The following is a 14579-nucleotide window of genomic DNA, read 5'->3' as shown; positions in this document are numbered from 1 at the left end:
AGGTTCCACGGGCAGTCTGTCATTGCATCGACCAGCCTGCACTGTGCCACTAACAGCACTGAGAAGGAAACTGTCTGGAATAATCAGTCAGTGAAGCATCCCGAGCCTACATCCTCTTCCCAAGTCAGGGACGATGTATGTAGACTAGAGGCACGAAAGGGACAAAAGGGGAAGGTTAGGAAACACGGGGTTCGCACTGAGAGACATGCAGCAGCAGGGATTCAGCCTCACACTTTACCTGACGATCAAACTGCTTTCTGACCCTCTCCTGCCCCACGTAACCAGCTTCATAGAAATTCACAGCAGAGGAGCCCAGAAAGTTCTTCGTGCCCATGCCAGGCAAAAAGAGCGACTCAGCTGAACCCGTTCCCAGCTCGTAGGCTGCAGCACTTCATATGCTCACCCATTCTCTTTCAATGTAATGAAAGTTTCTGCCTCCACCATCTTTTCCGGCAGTGAGTTCCAGACCCTCAGTTGTCCTGCCTTCATGTCTTTCTACATCGTCCCTTTAATCTGGCCCCAAGTAATTATCTTTAGGGTAATAGGTCTAGCTAGCTATGCCTATTGATTATAAACATGTGCACTCATAATGTCTTTCTTTCAATAATATATTTCCAAATAAAACAAAAATGAGTCCCTCCTGGATCTTAAACAAAGGGATCAAGGCTGTACATATACAGATATGGTTGGACAAGTACCTTGAAGAATATGTTACGACTTCCCCACTTTTCTATCCTACCCACTTGAAGTAAAAGCTTTTTTTTCCACATACAGGGATCCCTAATCTTTGTGCTGCTAGTGGTCTCCACTTCAATAATAATGTTCATCATTCTCCTTATGTGAAGCCCCTTGTTGAACACTTCTTGTAAGCCAAATCCATCAGCTCATCTCTATTTAAAGAAGTTAAGGAGGGAATTAAATTGGGGGAAAAAAATCCCTACCACTAACATGTGCCATTGTATCTTTATTCTCCTTAACTTCCTTGGTTAGTCAAGGTTGGCTCATTCCCCTCTACGTTTCCCAAATCTCCCAGAGCAGCCATAACATGGCTAGACTCGGAGGAAAGTTCCCATCCAAGTCTTGGAACACAAGTTGGACACTCCTACTATACTGCCACATCGAACACAAGAATAACAATAAGATACAGATTACAGCTCTCTACACTATTCTCTTAAGCACTCCCAGGTAAGAAACAGTTTCATTGACTGGTAACGAAGCAACACTCAGCTGGTCAAGGAGTGTATTTTATATAGCAAATAGAAAGGAACATAACCGTGATACCTTGCTGAAGGGCTCAAACCCAAAACATTGGTTATGTACCTTTCTCTTTGCTACTGCATAAGGACATTGTTTGATCAGCTGAGTTTCTCCAGCTTTGTAATTTTACTTCAACAACAATAGTCCGCAGACTTTCATGTTTTACTTCTGACACAATCCTAATCCCTACACTGGCTTTTTCTGTTGTCTCCACACAAGGAAGTTGCCAAATTTCTCCCAGACCCATTCAGGTGCTGATCCTGAATGGAACAAACTGCCTGGTGTGGAAGCAGGAACACAGACCGTAACAAAGTAGATCATTTCAGCAAAATATTAATGAACCCATTGGACTCGTACGAGTCTGACGTCACGCTTTCAGCCAGCAGCAGTGAGACTGTAGGTGATAACTCCGTATGTTTCAAGGAGAAGGCCCAAAGGCATCAACTGTCAGGTTTCTGAGGTAATAGATCAGATGTCAACAGGACTTCACAGAGCTGTGCTGAGCATTTCTATGAAATGTTGCACCAGGACTATTCTGGAGGGTTTCATCCCCTAACAAGTCTCTTTCAGTATTGGTTTTAATGTGGAGCAGCAAGCTGCTTCTGACTATAAGTCTGACATTGGTAAGGACAGAATGCGATTTCAATGTAGTGGTTAGGTTCTGGACGATACATCCTTGGGTAGAGGTTTACCATTGCATCACAATGAGATGTAGTATTAGTTGTCCTGCTCTCTGTACAACATATGAGTATGCTGTTAACACTGGGTACAGTATTGATGGACAAGGTTTGTTCACATACAATTAAATCTCAGGTAAAGTGCAAATGGTACAATGCCCTGTTAGTCATTAAAGCAAGAACAATGCTTGACAGTGGACTGTACTACAACAGGAGGGCACAAGTTTATCTAAAGTAATAACATTAGGCTGTTTCTAATTTATGTAATCTAGGGATAGAAAACCAGTGGCTTTGGACTGTCAATATAAATGACACCAGTCTGTCTCAGCTTTGCAAATATAACACATACTATTTTAAAATAGCCAGAGGGTCCACATTTTCATCCCCAGTGAAAAACACGAATCCAGCCAAAAGAACCCAGAAATGTTCCATAGTCCCCGCCAGAGATGATAACAACTCATTGACCCACAAGATAGCTGTTTGCTCTTTCCATGGCTTCCCTAAAGAACAGGCCTGGCTAAACTCTTTAGCTGCTCCAGCATTAAAGTCTCTGAACTGAAAGGACACAGTGTAAGGGGCAGGAATCTCCTAGAGGGAGCTGTCATTGTGGTATTGGTTCGTCAAATAGGGGAATGGGAATAACACAAGTACAGGACAGAAACCCGCAGCAGGCATGAGCCACACAAAGGGCATGTGCATCCTAAAGCAGCAGAATACGGAACACATGGGAAGTTCCAATGAGCCCGTCAGGGGAAGGAACGGCAAATTGTCTGGAAAATGCATCATAAACAGTGTTTCAGTGGGTGTGAAAGGATGTTAAAGAATTAGGGTGCAAGTGTTTCTGTGTCACCAGTGTAGTCTTAGTCTGTGTGCAGCCCTTCGCATATCTTTAAACAGAGTATTGGAAGAGATGAATTTGCACCCAGTCCAGACCCATACTCATCTAATCCCTGCTATCTCAGGTACAGTTCAAGCCAGATAAACTCAACACTTGAGTAAAAACACCATGAACTACTCTTTCATTTGCAGCAGCAGAGGTGCCCAAGAACAAATTAATGACACATTCCATCTCCAGATGTCATTCCTGCCCACATCCTATCACCCAACGAAGGAACCATAAGCTGACCTGAGCAAGAGGATCCCATTTGCCTCACAGATCACATACCAGCCCATCACATTGCCAGTATGTATTTACAGACCTGCACGCCATTATCTAGTGGTGAACTTCAACCAATCCACACTGAAATTTCCTGTGGGGGACCATAGTGAAAGGATGCAACATCCAAAGAGGCTGACATGTAGTTCAGCCTGTCACACTGCTGAACACAGAGCAGGACGCTGCTGTGTCCAGAACTTTGGAACTTTCCTCCGCCACAGTCCTTATGCAGTCTGATGTGCTAGGGAAAGGGCTGCCATCAATCTACCATGCTTCTGCCGCCTGCCACAAATCAAACCTGGTTGTGACCTTGAACAAACAATGCACCAATTCTTCCCGAGCATCTGAACCACGTGAAGATTAATTCTAATACTAATCAATGTGCCACCCTGACTCTGTTTAAAGAACTGCGAGGTGGACAATGTTCTAGTGAAGCCCAATCAACATCCATAGAGAGTGACAGCAGCTCTGTAGCAATGATCTGCTCCACCATTTAAAAACCTCCAGATTACATCAAACTGGCAAATGCTCACATCAACTGAGAGCTATTGGTCACTCGATATGAAAGTGGAGGGGTACAGGGATATGTGTGTGTGCATGTGTGTGCATATGTGTAAGAGAGAGAATGTGTGTGTGTGTGTGTGTGTGTGTATGTATAAATGTGTGTGTAAAAGTGTGTATGTAAGAGAATGGAGTAATAAAAAAAGATTCAATGCCTCATCTCGGTCCGTGTCCTTGTGCTCTGCCTGGTCCCTGTCAGTCACTTGTTGCGTGTATCCCAGGGACAGTGCGTCCCACTCCAAGCGAGTAGGGAGGCAATGCCAAACATCCGGCAGAAATACAACCACAGTCTCCACGCGGGCTGGGAGTAGCCGCCCCTCACGGAGCTCTCCAGGCTGCTGGTAGCGAATCTCAGCAAAGCGAAACCTGTCACAAGGGAAGAGGGTTACTGGATATAACAGCACACAGGACCAGAAAACCAACGTAATGCTTGCAGTCTAATGATACGCATCCACACTTTTTAATTGTCATGCCACCCCGTGTCTTTTATTGCCAACAGAGCTCTACTTCCTCCCACCACGTTATCATCATCAGATACAGAGTCTCAGATTTCCCCGTGGAAAGGGCATTTATGTTAAGGTAGCAGTGATTTCTTAAAAAAAGTCTACTCCAAATATGAATGAAATTCAGATCTTGCTGGCCTCTGTCACAAGAAGACACAGAGGGGGATACCCTTTGCTCAATCCCACTGGGAACCCTTCACTTATCATCCATAATATTAGGAGAATAAATCTTGGATGTCTGTGACGGAGAAAAATTTTGCCCACAGGAGGCCACCTTCCATCCACCTATCAGCCCGTACACAGGGTAACTCTCCAAGTCAATCAAACAGCAACAGTTTGTCACTCATTTCCGTTCTTGCACAACATTCAAGTACATGGCTGAAGTGATGCATCCAATACACAAATAGGCTTAGTAATGCTGAGAAGTGACCTCTCACCAGGGAGGTCCTGCAACTTGGGTCATAATGGAGGACGCCTGGGCTCTGGGGCACGAAGAACAATGAGTCTTTAAACATTAGGGGCTACCTCGGCAGGTATCACTGGTGAATGAAAGGCACACTATAACAAAGAACACATCAGCAAGTCACCAAACTAGAGGAACCTGTCTCTGCAGCTTTGCACATAAAAGCCAACAGTGACCACATCACCTGCGTAGCCTGGAACCCATCATATGCAGCGAAAAGCCCCTGGCCAGAGAGGGCCCACAAATGCTGTCTCACCCCCTCAACCCAAACCACTAATATATTCCTGCAGAAAACCCTTTGCCTTGGCAGAGGCACTTGGCCGAGATCCACAATTGTTACTAAGAGGGGAGAACATTTAGTGCTAATGAAGTCTTGCAGGTGCATTTCCTGTTGTTTTATACGGCACATTCCCCCCACCCCACAAGTGGATTCCTCCCCCTGTTAATGCAACATGTATCCACACCCATCTGCTCCTCTGCACTGGGAGACTCACCACTGAGTGCAGACGCTCAAATCAATGCCAGTCAAGTTCTTGGTGGTGCGAATGGCCGTCCTGATGAGCACTCTGGGATCCTTATCCGGGTCTGGACCATCAAGGGAAGGAGACCAACTTCCACCAATTGCCACAGCTTCCTCCTGGCCCTTCATTCCCACCAAGAACTGTACAAATGAACATCAGAGAGGTGGGAGGGGTAAGCGGGAGGCAAGGTGATTGTGTAGAAAGAGGAAGACACAAAATGTGTGTGATAGAAGAATAGTGGTCGAGGTGGTGTTTGTGAAGGAGAGTGGGCAGGCAGGAGGAGTAGAGTGTGGGTAAGCCCGTGAAATAAAGAGGGTAGAGTGAGATAGAAATGGAAAAGGGAGAGAATTAAGAAAATATTAATACAAATCAAAGCAGTGCAAATCTAAAGCTTGAACTTGGATTACCAACAGCAGGCAATATATCACACCCCAAGGACAAGATCCCTGCTCTGGATGAATTTAAACAAGATTCATCAGGGTAAAGGACTTGGTTTAATATTTCATCCAAAAGGCACTTCCCCTCCAACAATTCATTGTTCCCTCAGTCTTGTGAATACTGGTGTGGATCACAGGCTAAGCTCAGAGGAAAGGATGACAGGTATACTGCATTGGCTTGATCTATACAGCAGTCAAAACTGTCAGGACTGCTGCTTGCCATTCCCATTTCAGGAGATATTCCACTGTAGAGAATTAGGTTGAGACGGAGGTTGGTCTCGGGTCCAATTCTCATTGCTTAAAGCAGCATCACCACTTGAGTATAATAAGAAATTAACCACCTAAGAGTAAGAGATCTGTGGGAGATAATGGGAAATTCCTTTACAGGTTCATCAAAAGCACCTACCTTAATCAGTCTACTGGGATGCTGAGGTGAATGAGGCACATCTTTTGGTGCTTCAGCCAATATATATGCCTGGTGGTACAGTTCGAAGAGGTCTGGGCAGGACAACAGTATCACCTGAAGCACAAATTGGACAAGTCAGTGAAATCAAGTAGCGACAGAACACCTTTGCTCAAAACTAGGCTGGGCTCTCCATCCCACAAAACAGCAGGATGAACCAAATAAATTCTCTTGGCTTGGGAATCACATCGATAAGAAAATTGTGCACATGATCCTGCTACTGAAACGTGAAAGGGAAACACCAAGGTATTATACAGCAGTTGGACTTGTATTTATTACTGGGAACTCCTACAATTTATCAAGGACAAAGTGATTGAACACTGAACATTTCATCTGCTCATGTTGACCTCATGAGCTAACCGACCAGCCTATCAGCAGATGGATATGTGGTTTTCTCACCCATTGCCCTGGTCATGGTTAATAATTGTGGCGCAACATACATGTTGGACACCTCAAGTCACTTTGTGTGCCTACCCATTTTCCTGAAGCACTGCTGTTCAACCAAATCGTTCGTAGATTGATAAGCTCAATTTCAGTTATGCGGCCATCAAATTTACCCCTAACACTCTTTTTAACTTTATCATGTCATTTGCAAGTCCATCAAAATAATATCCTTTGATATCTTCCTGTCAGCTGGTCTCAGATGTGAAAGAAAATCAGTCATTCAAATCTAGGCTGACTTGTGGATCTGAAATTAACCATATATAACCATATAACCACTTACAGCACAGAACAGGCCAGTTGGGCCCTACTAGTCCATTCCGTAACAAATCCCCACCCTCCTAGTCCCACTGACCAGCACCCGGTCCATACCCCTCCAGTCCTCTCCTATCCATGTAACTATCCAGTCTTTCCTTAAATGTAACCAATGATCCCGCCTCGACCACGTCTGTCGGAAGCTCATTCCACATCCCTATCACCCTTTGTGTAAAGAAATCTCCCCTCATGTTCCCCTTATAATTTTCCCCCTTCAATTTTAAACCATACCCTCTAGTTTGAATCTCCCCCACTCTTAATTGAAAAAGCCTATCCACATTTACTATCCCTTTTAAAATCTTAAACACCTCTATCAAGTCCCCACTCAATCTTCTACGCTCCAGAAAAAAAAGCCCCAGTCTGCACAACCTTTCCCTGTAACTCAAACCTTGAAATCCTGTCAACATTCTCGTGAACCTTCTCTGCACTCTATTTTGTTTATATCTTTCCTATAATTTGGTGACCAAAACTGTACAGTACTCCAAATTTGGCCTCACCAATGCCTTGTACAATTTCATCATAACCTCCCTACTCTTGAATTCAATACTCCGATTTAAGAAGGCCCACATTCCAAATGCCTTCTTCACCACACCATCTACCTGAGTATCAGCCTTGAGGGTAATATTTACCATCACTCCTAAATCCCTTTGTTGCTCTGCACATCTCAATTGTCTACCATTTAATGCATATGACCTATTTAGATTTGCCTTTCCAAAATGTAACACTTCACACTTATCTGTATTAAATTCCATCAGCCATTTCTCAGCCCACACCTCCAGCCTTCCTAAATCACCTTTTAATCTATGGTAATCTTCCTCACTGGCCACAACACCACCAATCTTTGTATCATCCGCAAACTTGCTTATCCAATTCTCCACCCTTACTTCCAGATCGTTAATATATATATAACAAACAATAGTGGACCCAGGACCGATCCCTGAGAAACTTCACGAGTCATCGGCCTCCAATTGGACAAACAATTTTCTACCACTACTCTCTGACACCTCCCATCCAACCATTGCTGAATCCATTTCACTACCTCCTTATTTATACCTAATGCCTCCACCTTTTTTCCTAACCTCCTGTGGGGAACTTTGTCAAAAGCTTTACTAACGTCTAAATAGACAACATCCACAGCTTTCCCTTCATCAACCTTTTTTGTAACCCCCTCGAAAAACTCAATCAGGTTTGTCAAGCATGATCTACCACTGACAAAACCATGCTGATTACTCCCTAGCAATCCCTGTACCTCCAAATATTTGTAAATATCATCCCTCAGAACACTTTCCATCAACTTGCCCACCACAGACGTCAGACTCATGGGCCTATAATTCCCAGGTTTATATTTGGACCCTTTCTTAAACAGTGGAACCACATGCGGAACCCTCCAATCCTTTGGCACTACCCCCGTGGCCAGTGACATCCTAAATATCTCTGTTAATGGCCCTACTATCTGTCCACAAGCCTCCCTGAGTGTCCTTGGGAATATTTTATCCGGTCCCGGAGATTTATTCACCTTTATCTTTTTCAACACAGCCATCACTACCTCCTCGGTTATCCTTATATGCTTCATGACCTCCCCATTACTTTTCTTTACTTCAACTGGTTCACTATTTTTTCCCCGAGTGAATACCGAGGCAAAGAAATCATTCAAAATTTCCCCCATTTCCTCTGACTTCTCACTCAGCCTACCTTCGCTATCTACAAGGGGTCCAATTTTATCCCTCATTAATCTTTTACTTTTAATGTACCTATAGAAACCCTTTGGATTTATTTTTACTCTGTCTGCCAAAGCCTCTTCGTGCCTTTTTCTGGCCTTTCTAATTTCTTTTTTAAGATTCCTTCTACACTCCTTGTAGTAGTCCTTCAAATTCTCAGCTCCCTGCTCTTTATACCTCTTGTACACCTCCCTTTTTCTCCTAACCAAATTTCCAATATTCCTTGAAAACCAAGCCTCCCTATGACTTCCAGTCTTTCCTTTGATCCTCACTAAGACATATCTACTCTGTACCCTCAAAATTTCTTTTTTGAATATCCTCCATTTTTTATTTACATCCTTCCCTGAAAATATCCTGTCCCACTCAATACTCCCTAAATCAACTTTAGGCCCCTCCTTGCTCTTCCCTAAAACTAACAAGAGCTATGATCACTAGACCCAATTTGTTCTCCAACATTAATGTCCGATACCTGACCTAGCTCGTTCCCTAACAGGAGATCTAGTATTACACCGTCCTGAGTCGGTTCTTCTACTAATTGATTTAGAAAACAATCTTTTTTTTTCTTTTTCTTTTTTTTTTAAATTTTTTATTTTTCACACCATAAATCACATTAGCCATGATATACACTTTTTCTTTTTCAATTTAGAAAACAATCTTGAACACATTTAACAAACTCTAGCCCATCAAGCCCTCTAATTGAATTCTTTTAGCATTCACTGTCAAATTTGCTTTTTAGTTAATATCATACATTTTGTGAAATATGGAGCCCATATTTACAAACTCTTGGTATTAAAATTTAAATAAATCTCATACATATCCTTTCTCTATAGGTCTCTCTCTAGATGTATGTTTAAAACCATTGGAAAGTAAAGTACTCCTGTTGTGGTTTCCTTGTCCCGGTTGTTACTTTTTAAAAATAAACAAGTATTTGTATTAAGCTTGAAACATTGCGATATGTTTGCTTGTGGCTTTATATTAAATATTTTTTAAAATTTGCTCGTTAGTTGTTTTGGTGGAGTTATTATTAGAGTTTAAGATTCCTTAAAGCTCTGTTTCTTAACCAATTTGATACCAATAAACCATTCCATTCCTTGAAAGCACACTGCTTACCTTGGCACTATAAGTGGAATCGGCATCAGCAGGATCCAGTTGAACCTCTTGTCCCTCAGATGATTCAAGCCCTTTCTCCATCACGTGGAAAATGCATTTCTGGCCTAACTGAAAAGGTTCAATCAATGGGAATGTATTCACCCAGCACTGCCTGCTATCGAAAAAGGTGTCGGGGATGTTGAGGCATGGGTATCGACGCTGCACTTCTATTGTATCACAAGCAGGGCTAAAGGACAAAGCAGACCAATATTCTATTAACAGGGATTTCCAGAGATAGGTGATCCATCTCTGAGAACCCCAAAATACATTCCTTACTGGTCACTGAGTGCATCATCCATTCCACAGTGGCTCCAAACAACACATCCTAGGGCTATTTGGTCTACTGAATTCCTATTAAGTCCACATCAATGACCCAAGCTCATTTCTGGATACCAACCTAGACTTGCTTGCTTGTCAAATATGTAAGGTAAGCTTGTGAGAAATTGCAATGGGGGGGGCGTGGCAAGATGGCGTAGGGAGCGGACGTGCCTTCCCGGTCTCCCCCAGGCAGTTATATAAATACCCGTTTTAAGAATATTTCTTTTCTGTTAAAAGTCTTTGTTTTGTTTATCAATTGTTTTTAGTTTAAAATGGCAACAAAGATTAAGGAAAATAGAGTTCAAATACAGAACAAAACTACACTCTCCGACTTTGGAAGAAACTCGGCCTACTTGCCCAGACAGAACCACGGAGTCAAGGCTGGAATCTTCTTAAGAACGGAGCTCATTAATTGGACTGTCGGATAAGCTGGACTTGGACACCCCTCTGAAAGATGGTGATGAATATTGATTTGAAATGTTTTATGAAGATAAATTGCAGTAATTGGCATTGGTTGCCCGTGAGTTTTAAAAATCCAGATAACATTAAAGTTTATTAGTGATTTTTTTTGGATGGAATATCGGAAGGATGAACTTATTATCTATAAATACAGAACAAAATTACATTCTTTGACTTTGGAAGAAATTGACCTATTTGCCCAGACAGAGCCGGAGTTGGTGCTGGAATTTTCTCAAGAACAGAACTTATTAAAGTTGATTTCGGACTCCTTTTTGAAAGATGGCGACGAATGTTGATTTGAAATATTTTCTGAAGATAAACATATATATGGAACTCCTTGACCTGCAATAAGGTTTATCAGTGATTTTTTTTTGGATGGAACATTGGAAGAGTGAATTTATTATCTGTGAGTATGCATACATTGCAAACAGATTTTAATAGTTTTGAAAAGGTTTTTTTTTAAAACTAAACAACAAGATCAGTTTAATATTGAGAAAATTGGAAAAAATGGAAACTTTATTAAATTTGGAAACTCAGTAGAAAGAAACTATGAACAAGATTGATGATTTATAAAATTAAAGTCGAAGGAGCAATGTTCAAGAAGAGTTAAAAATTTTGAATAAGTTTTTCTTGAAAATAAACAATAATTTCAACTTAACATTGAGAAGATTGACAAAGTGGAAAATTTGATATTAAATTGGGAAACATAGAAGAAAGAACTTATGAATAACATTGATGCTTTAGAAGATCAAGACCGAAGGAATTATGTTCAAGAAAATTTTAAAAGATTTGAAAAAACTTTTTTTGAAAGTAAGCTACAAATTCAACTTGAGACTGAGAAGAATGGAAGATTCGGTGTTGAACTGGGATGTTCAGAGGTGTTTTAATTCAGTGGATGAAATTCAGGAAGACTTGAAAAAAAAATGTTAAAAAAAGCTTTTATTGATTGTAAACAATGTTTAACTTAGTGTTGGGAAGGTGGAAAGGGTGCAAAATTTAATATCCAGTTTGGATTTTCAAAAAAAAAAAAGAGTTTATGAATAAGATTGGTTAAATTGATGGACCGGGGTTTTATGGATATAAGAAATGATGATTTTTCGGTTTATACATGTATTTTGTCTGTCTGGGGGGGGGGGGGGGGGGGGGGGGGGAGGGAGTGGTACTTCTGCTCCCGAAAGTCATATGCCACTTGTGGTTTATACCACACCCATTTGGGTTTTTGGGAATTAACCACCACAAGGTGGTTTCCTAAGGGGTTAAGGGAGGTGGGGGGGGAAATTTGAAAATTATTTAGTATCTATTATGTAATATTATACTAAGTCAATTTGAAATGAATGTGTGGAGATACTATAAATAAATTTCAAAAAAAAAAGAAATTGCAATAGGGATTCACTGGATCCCTTCACTCTGGGAGAGTAACAAACTAATCCCCACCCCTTTACCCTCTTGTGAAATCACAGGCCGCCCTGTACTCATAGAGAGACCAATAAACCCATTTCATTGCTCAGCTTACTTCTGCTCCTATGTCCTTGTTCTATGAACCAATTTGTCTGAACAGTGACTCATAAACCAATGTCCATCCCATTTAAGTGATTGACCACTGGGGGGGGGAAGGTAGATGAAATAGCAAACAGGTAGCCAACATTATGAACAGCAGCCTTTGCAGTGCTCTGACACCATGGAACACTTTTGGGAGAGGTGGTGACAAAATCAGAGCCCAATCTAGAGCTAGGCAGTGCCTGAAGCAGGCAGGCTACTGGATATCAAAGGTCTACATAGACAGCCCACCAGTGTGGGAAAGTCAAAGGCTCCAGGCATATTAGCATGTCAAGGCCAGTACCTGTCCAGGCAGAAGCGAGAGTACTGCACATTATATGAAGGAATGTAATGCCGTGCTTTTTTTGCTGGCCCTTCGCCAGATGACATATCCTGGTAACGTTTATGGGAGCCACCTTGGCCCATCCGCTTGTAATTGTCCCTGTTTGGGAGAAAACAAGGAATAAGCATCAGCAGCTTTTAGTAGCAACTTTGACAACACTTAGTTGTAATTTCTCTAGTACTTTAAAACAGAGAAATACAACATCCTAGCTGGAAGACATATTCTTTAATACTGTGAAAGAAGCCGCCTAAAAACCTGTTCACACACAATAACACACTCATCTAACAAAATCTGAGACTTCTGAATGTCCGCTCACACTGAAACCCAGACACCTAACATTCAGACCCTGAGTGCTCACAGCATTGGGGGGTGGTGACATCCAGCCCCAGATTCGATCTCACCTATGTCTCAGAACATACTTTGGTATAGATCAACATAGGCCCTAATAATTGGAGAGTCCTTGTGTATATAATGTCTAAAGCCAATTCAGTTGAATTTGACTCACAGCCTCTTGATGACGACCAACGAAGCTGGTTACTTTTGACCACGTAAAAGAGACACCTCCCCAACTAAATCCTCTATGCGACAACCACATCCCCCCACAAAACGGAAAACGAACTTTCGTGGATGTAAGTGCTTTTTACCTCCTGTCGCCTCTCCGACCCATGTCCATTCGACCATTCCTGCCCATTGACCGCATTCCCAAATCCAGCCTGCGGCCAAGCTGGCCATGTGGACCCAAGTGAACCAGAGGCTGCAGCAAACCAGCTGGTGAGGGCGTTGGGGAGACAAAGAAAGAAACAGAGAGGCAGCAATGGAATGAGTGCATTGGAGGGGGCAGGGTATTGGAGTCGGTGCGGCAAAAATGGGGTGGGAGGAGGGAAAAAGAGGGCGGAACAGAGAGAGAGGAGAAAGCAGGGAAGGGTGGGAGAGGGAGTCAGGTTGGGCAGAGATCAGAGAGAAGAGGGAGAAAGAGAAACTGTTAAAACAGCAATACAACCCTTCATAACATAGACGGCCCGGCGCGAGAGGTAGAGACAATCATGGATAACAAAGGAATGGAAATATGAACTATTTTCTTCTCTGATCAATTTACCCATTTAAATTGAAGACCTTCATTTGAGATGAAATGAGGTGGGGAATGAAGGGAGAGTGGGCGAGGGAGAAGAGAGCGAGAGAATGGCCTGGAGCAGAGTGCCACCCCTGAAAATGGACATGGACTGAATGCACTCAGCTTCTGCTAAGCTGAGGAGAAGGCGAAAGCGCGGCAGGTAGACCTTGCCATTGGCAGTGCAAAGATAACAGCAATAGCTTGAAACAGATTGGGATCAGTCTTAATGTTCAGAAAGCAAACAGCAGATTTCAAAGCAATGAATGTGTTCTCTTCCCACAGGTGCTGCATGTGGTTTTGCAGAGAATTATGTACACCATTTCCATGCCCCTAATCAACAACCCAGCCTGATCAATGGCAACACTGCTGGAAGCCAATCACTTGGTAGTCCACATAACATTTACATCAGTGCACACGGGAAGAAACATCAGTTCAATTATATGGAGCCGAATTAATCAGCCCGAGGGTTTCATCCCAAACTTCATATATTCCGTTGGACAGTAAAATTTTGTCAATTTGAGCAAATAAATGAGCCTTCAAAGATCGGTTCCAATCATAAGAATAGAAATGCTTGAGTGAAATCTGGCAATGAGGAGAAATAAACTCTTTTCAATAGTTATGTGGCCACGTTAAAATATTGTACATAAATGCTATTCATACATAATTTAAATCTCGAAAACTTCAAAGCTACTGAATTGTGAAACCCACCAAGGAAATGAGTGGATGCCTTAGAAACAACCAATAACTGAGAGTAGCTGGAGTAGCAGAGAGCAATAAAGGGAGGAAAAAAGTCCAAATTAAAAAATGTTACCCGTGAGGAAGGTGAACAGACTGGTCAATGTCGGGTTTGTGCTAATATTGTAACCACTCTCTGTATTTTGACTAGTGAAGACTAATTTGCATGTGATCATGACAAATTTTTAGAACTTGAAGCTACTGAGTGACCTAACTGGAGTTGTTGGTTGTCCGCCGCCATTGATGAAGACCTTGACACCATTAGTCACTTTAAGATTGGATGTGGTATGTCCAAAGATGACTGATCAAGCCAATTCGGGCACGGAATGTCCTGACACATGTTGGACCGACATGTGTAGGGACTGCAGTTGTGCGCTGTTGGCTCTGGATTTAGGTTGTCTCTCAGCAGTGTGCCT

At 42.3% G+C, this 14579-nt stretch overlaps 1 protein-coding gene across 1 annotated transcript in view; it reads right to left on the bottom strand.

The window, feature by feature from the left end:
- LOC138752901 (cell division cycle and apoptosis regulator protein 1-like) overlaps positions 1 to 14579 on the bottom strand; it is a gene marked incomplete at its 3' end in the record, with an annotated part of 41390 nt that overhangs the window by 14960 nt on the left and 11851 nt on the right. Inside the window, exons 7-12 of the mRNA XM_069915511.1 lie at positions 12962 to 13085; positions 12279 to 12416; positions 9623 to 9848; positions 5982 to 6095; positions 5112 to 5278; positions 3807 to 4017 (exon numbers count right to left, since the gene is read on the bottom strand). Coding sequence (XP_069771612.1) covers positions 3807 to 4017; positions 5112 to 5278; positions 5982 to 6095; positions 9623 to 9848; positions 12279 to 12416; positions 12962 to 13085 — 980 coding nt within the window. The remainder of the gene's footprint in view (positions 1 to 3806; positions 4018 to 5111; positions 5279 to 5981; positions 6096 to 9622; positions 9849 to 12278; positions 12417 to 12961; positions 13086 to 14579) is intronic.

Source organism: Narcine bancroftii, chromosome 2 (genome assembly GCF_036971445.1).
Source record: "Narcine bancroftii isolate sNarBan1 chromosome 2, sNarBan1.hap1, whole genome shotgun sequence".
Classification (NCBI taxonomy): domain Eukaryota; kingdom Metazoa; phylum Chordata; class Chondrichthyes; order Torpediniformes; family Narcinidae; genus Narcine; species Narcine bancroftii.
This window is presented reverse-complemented; position numbering and strand designations above follow the sequence as displayed.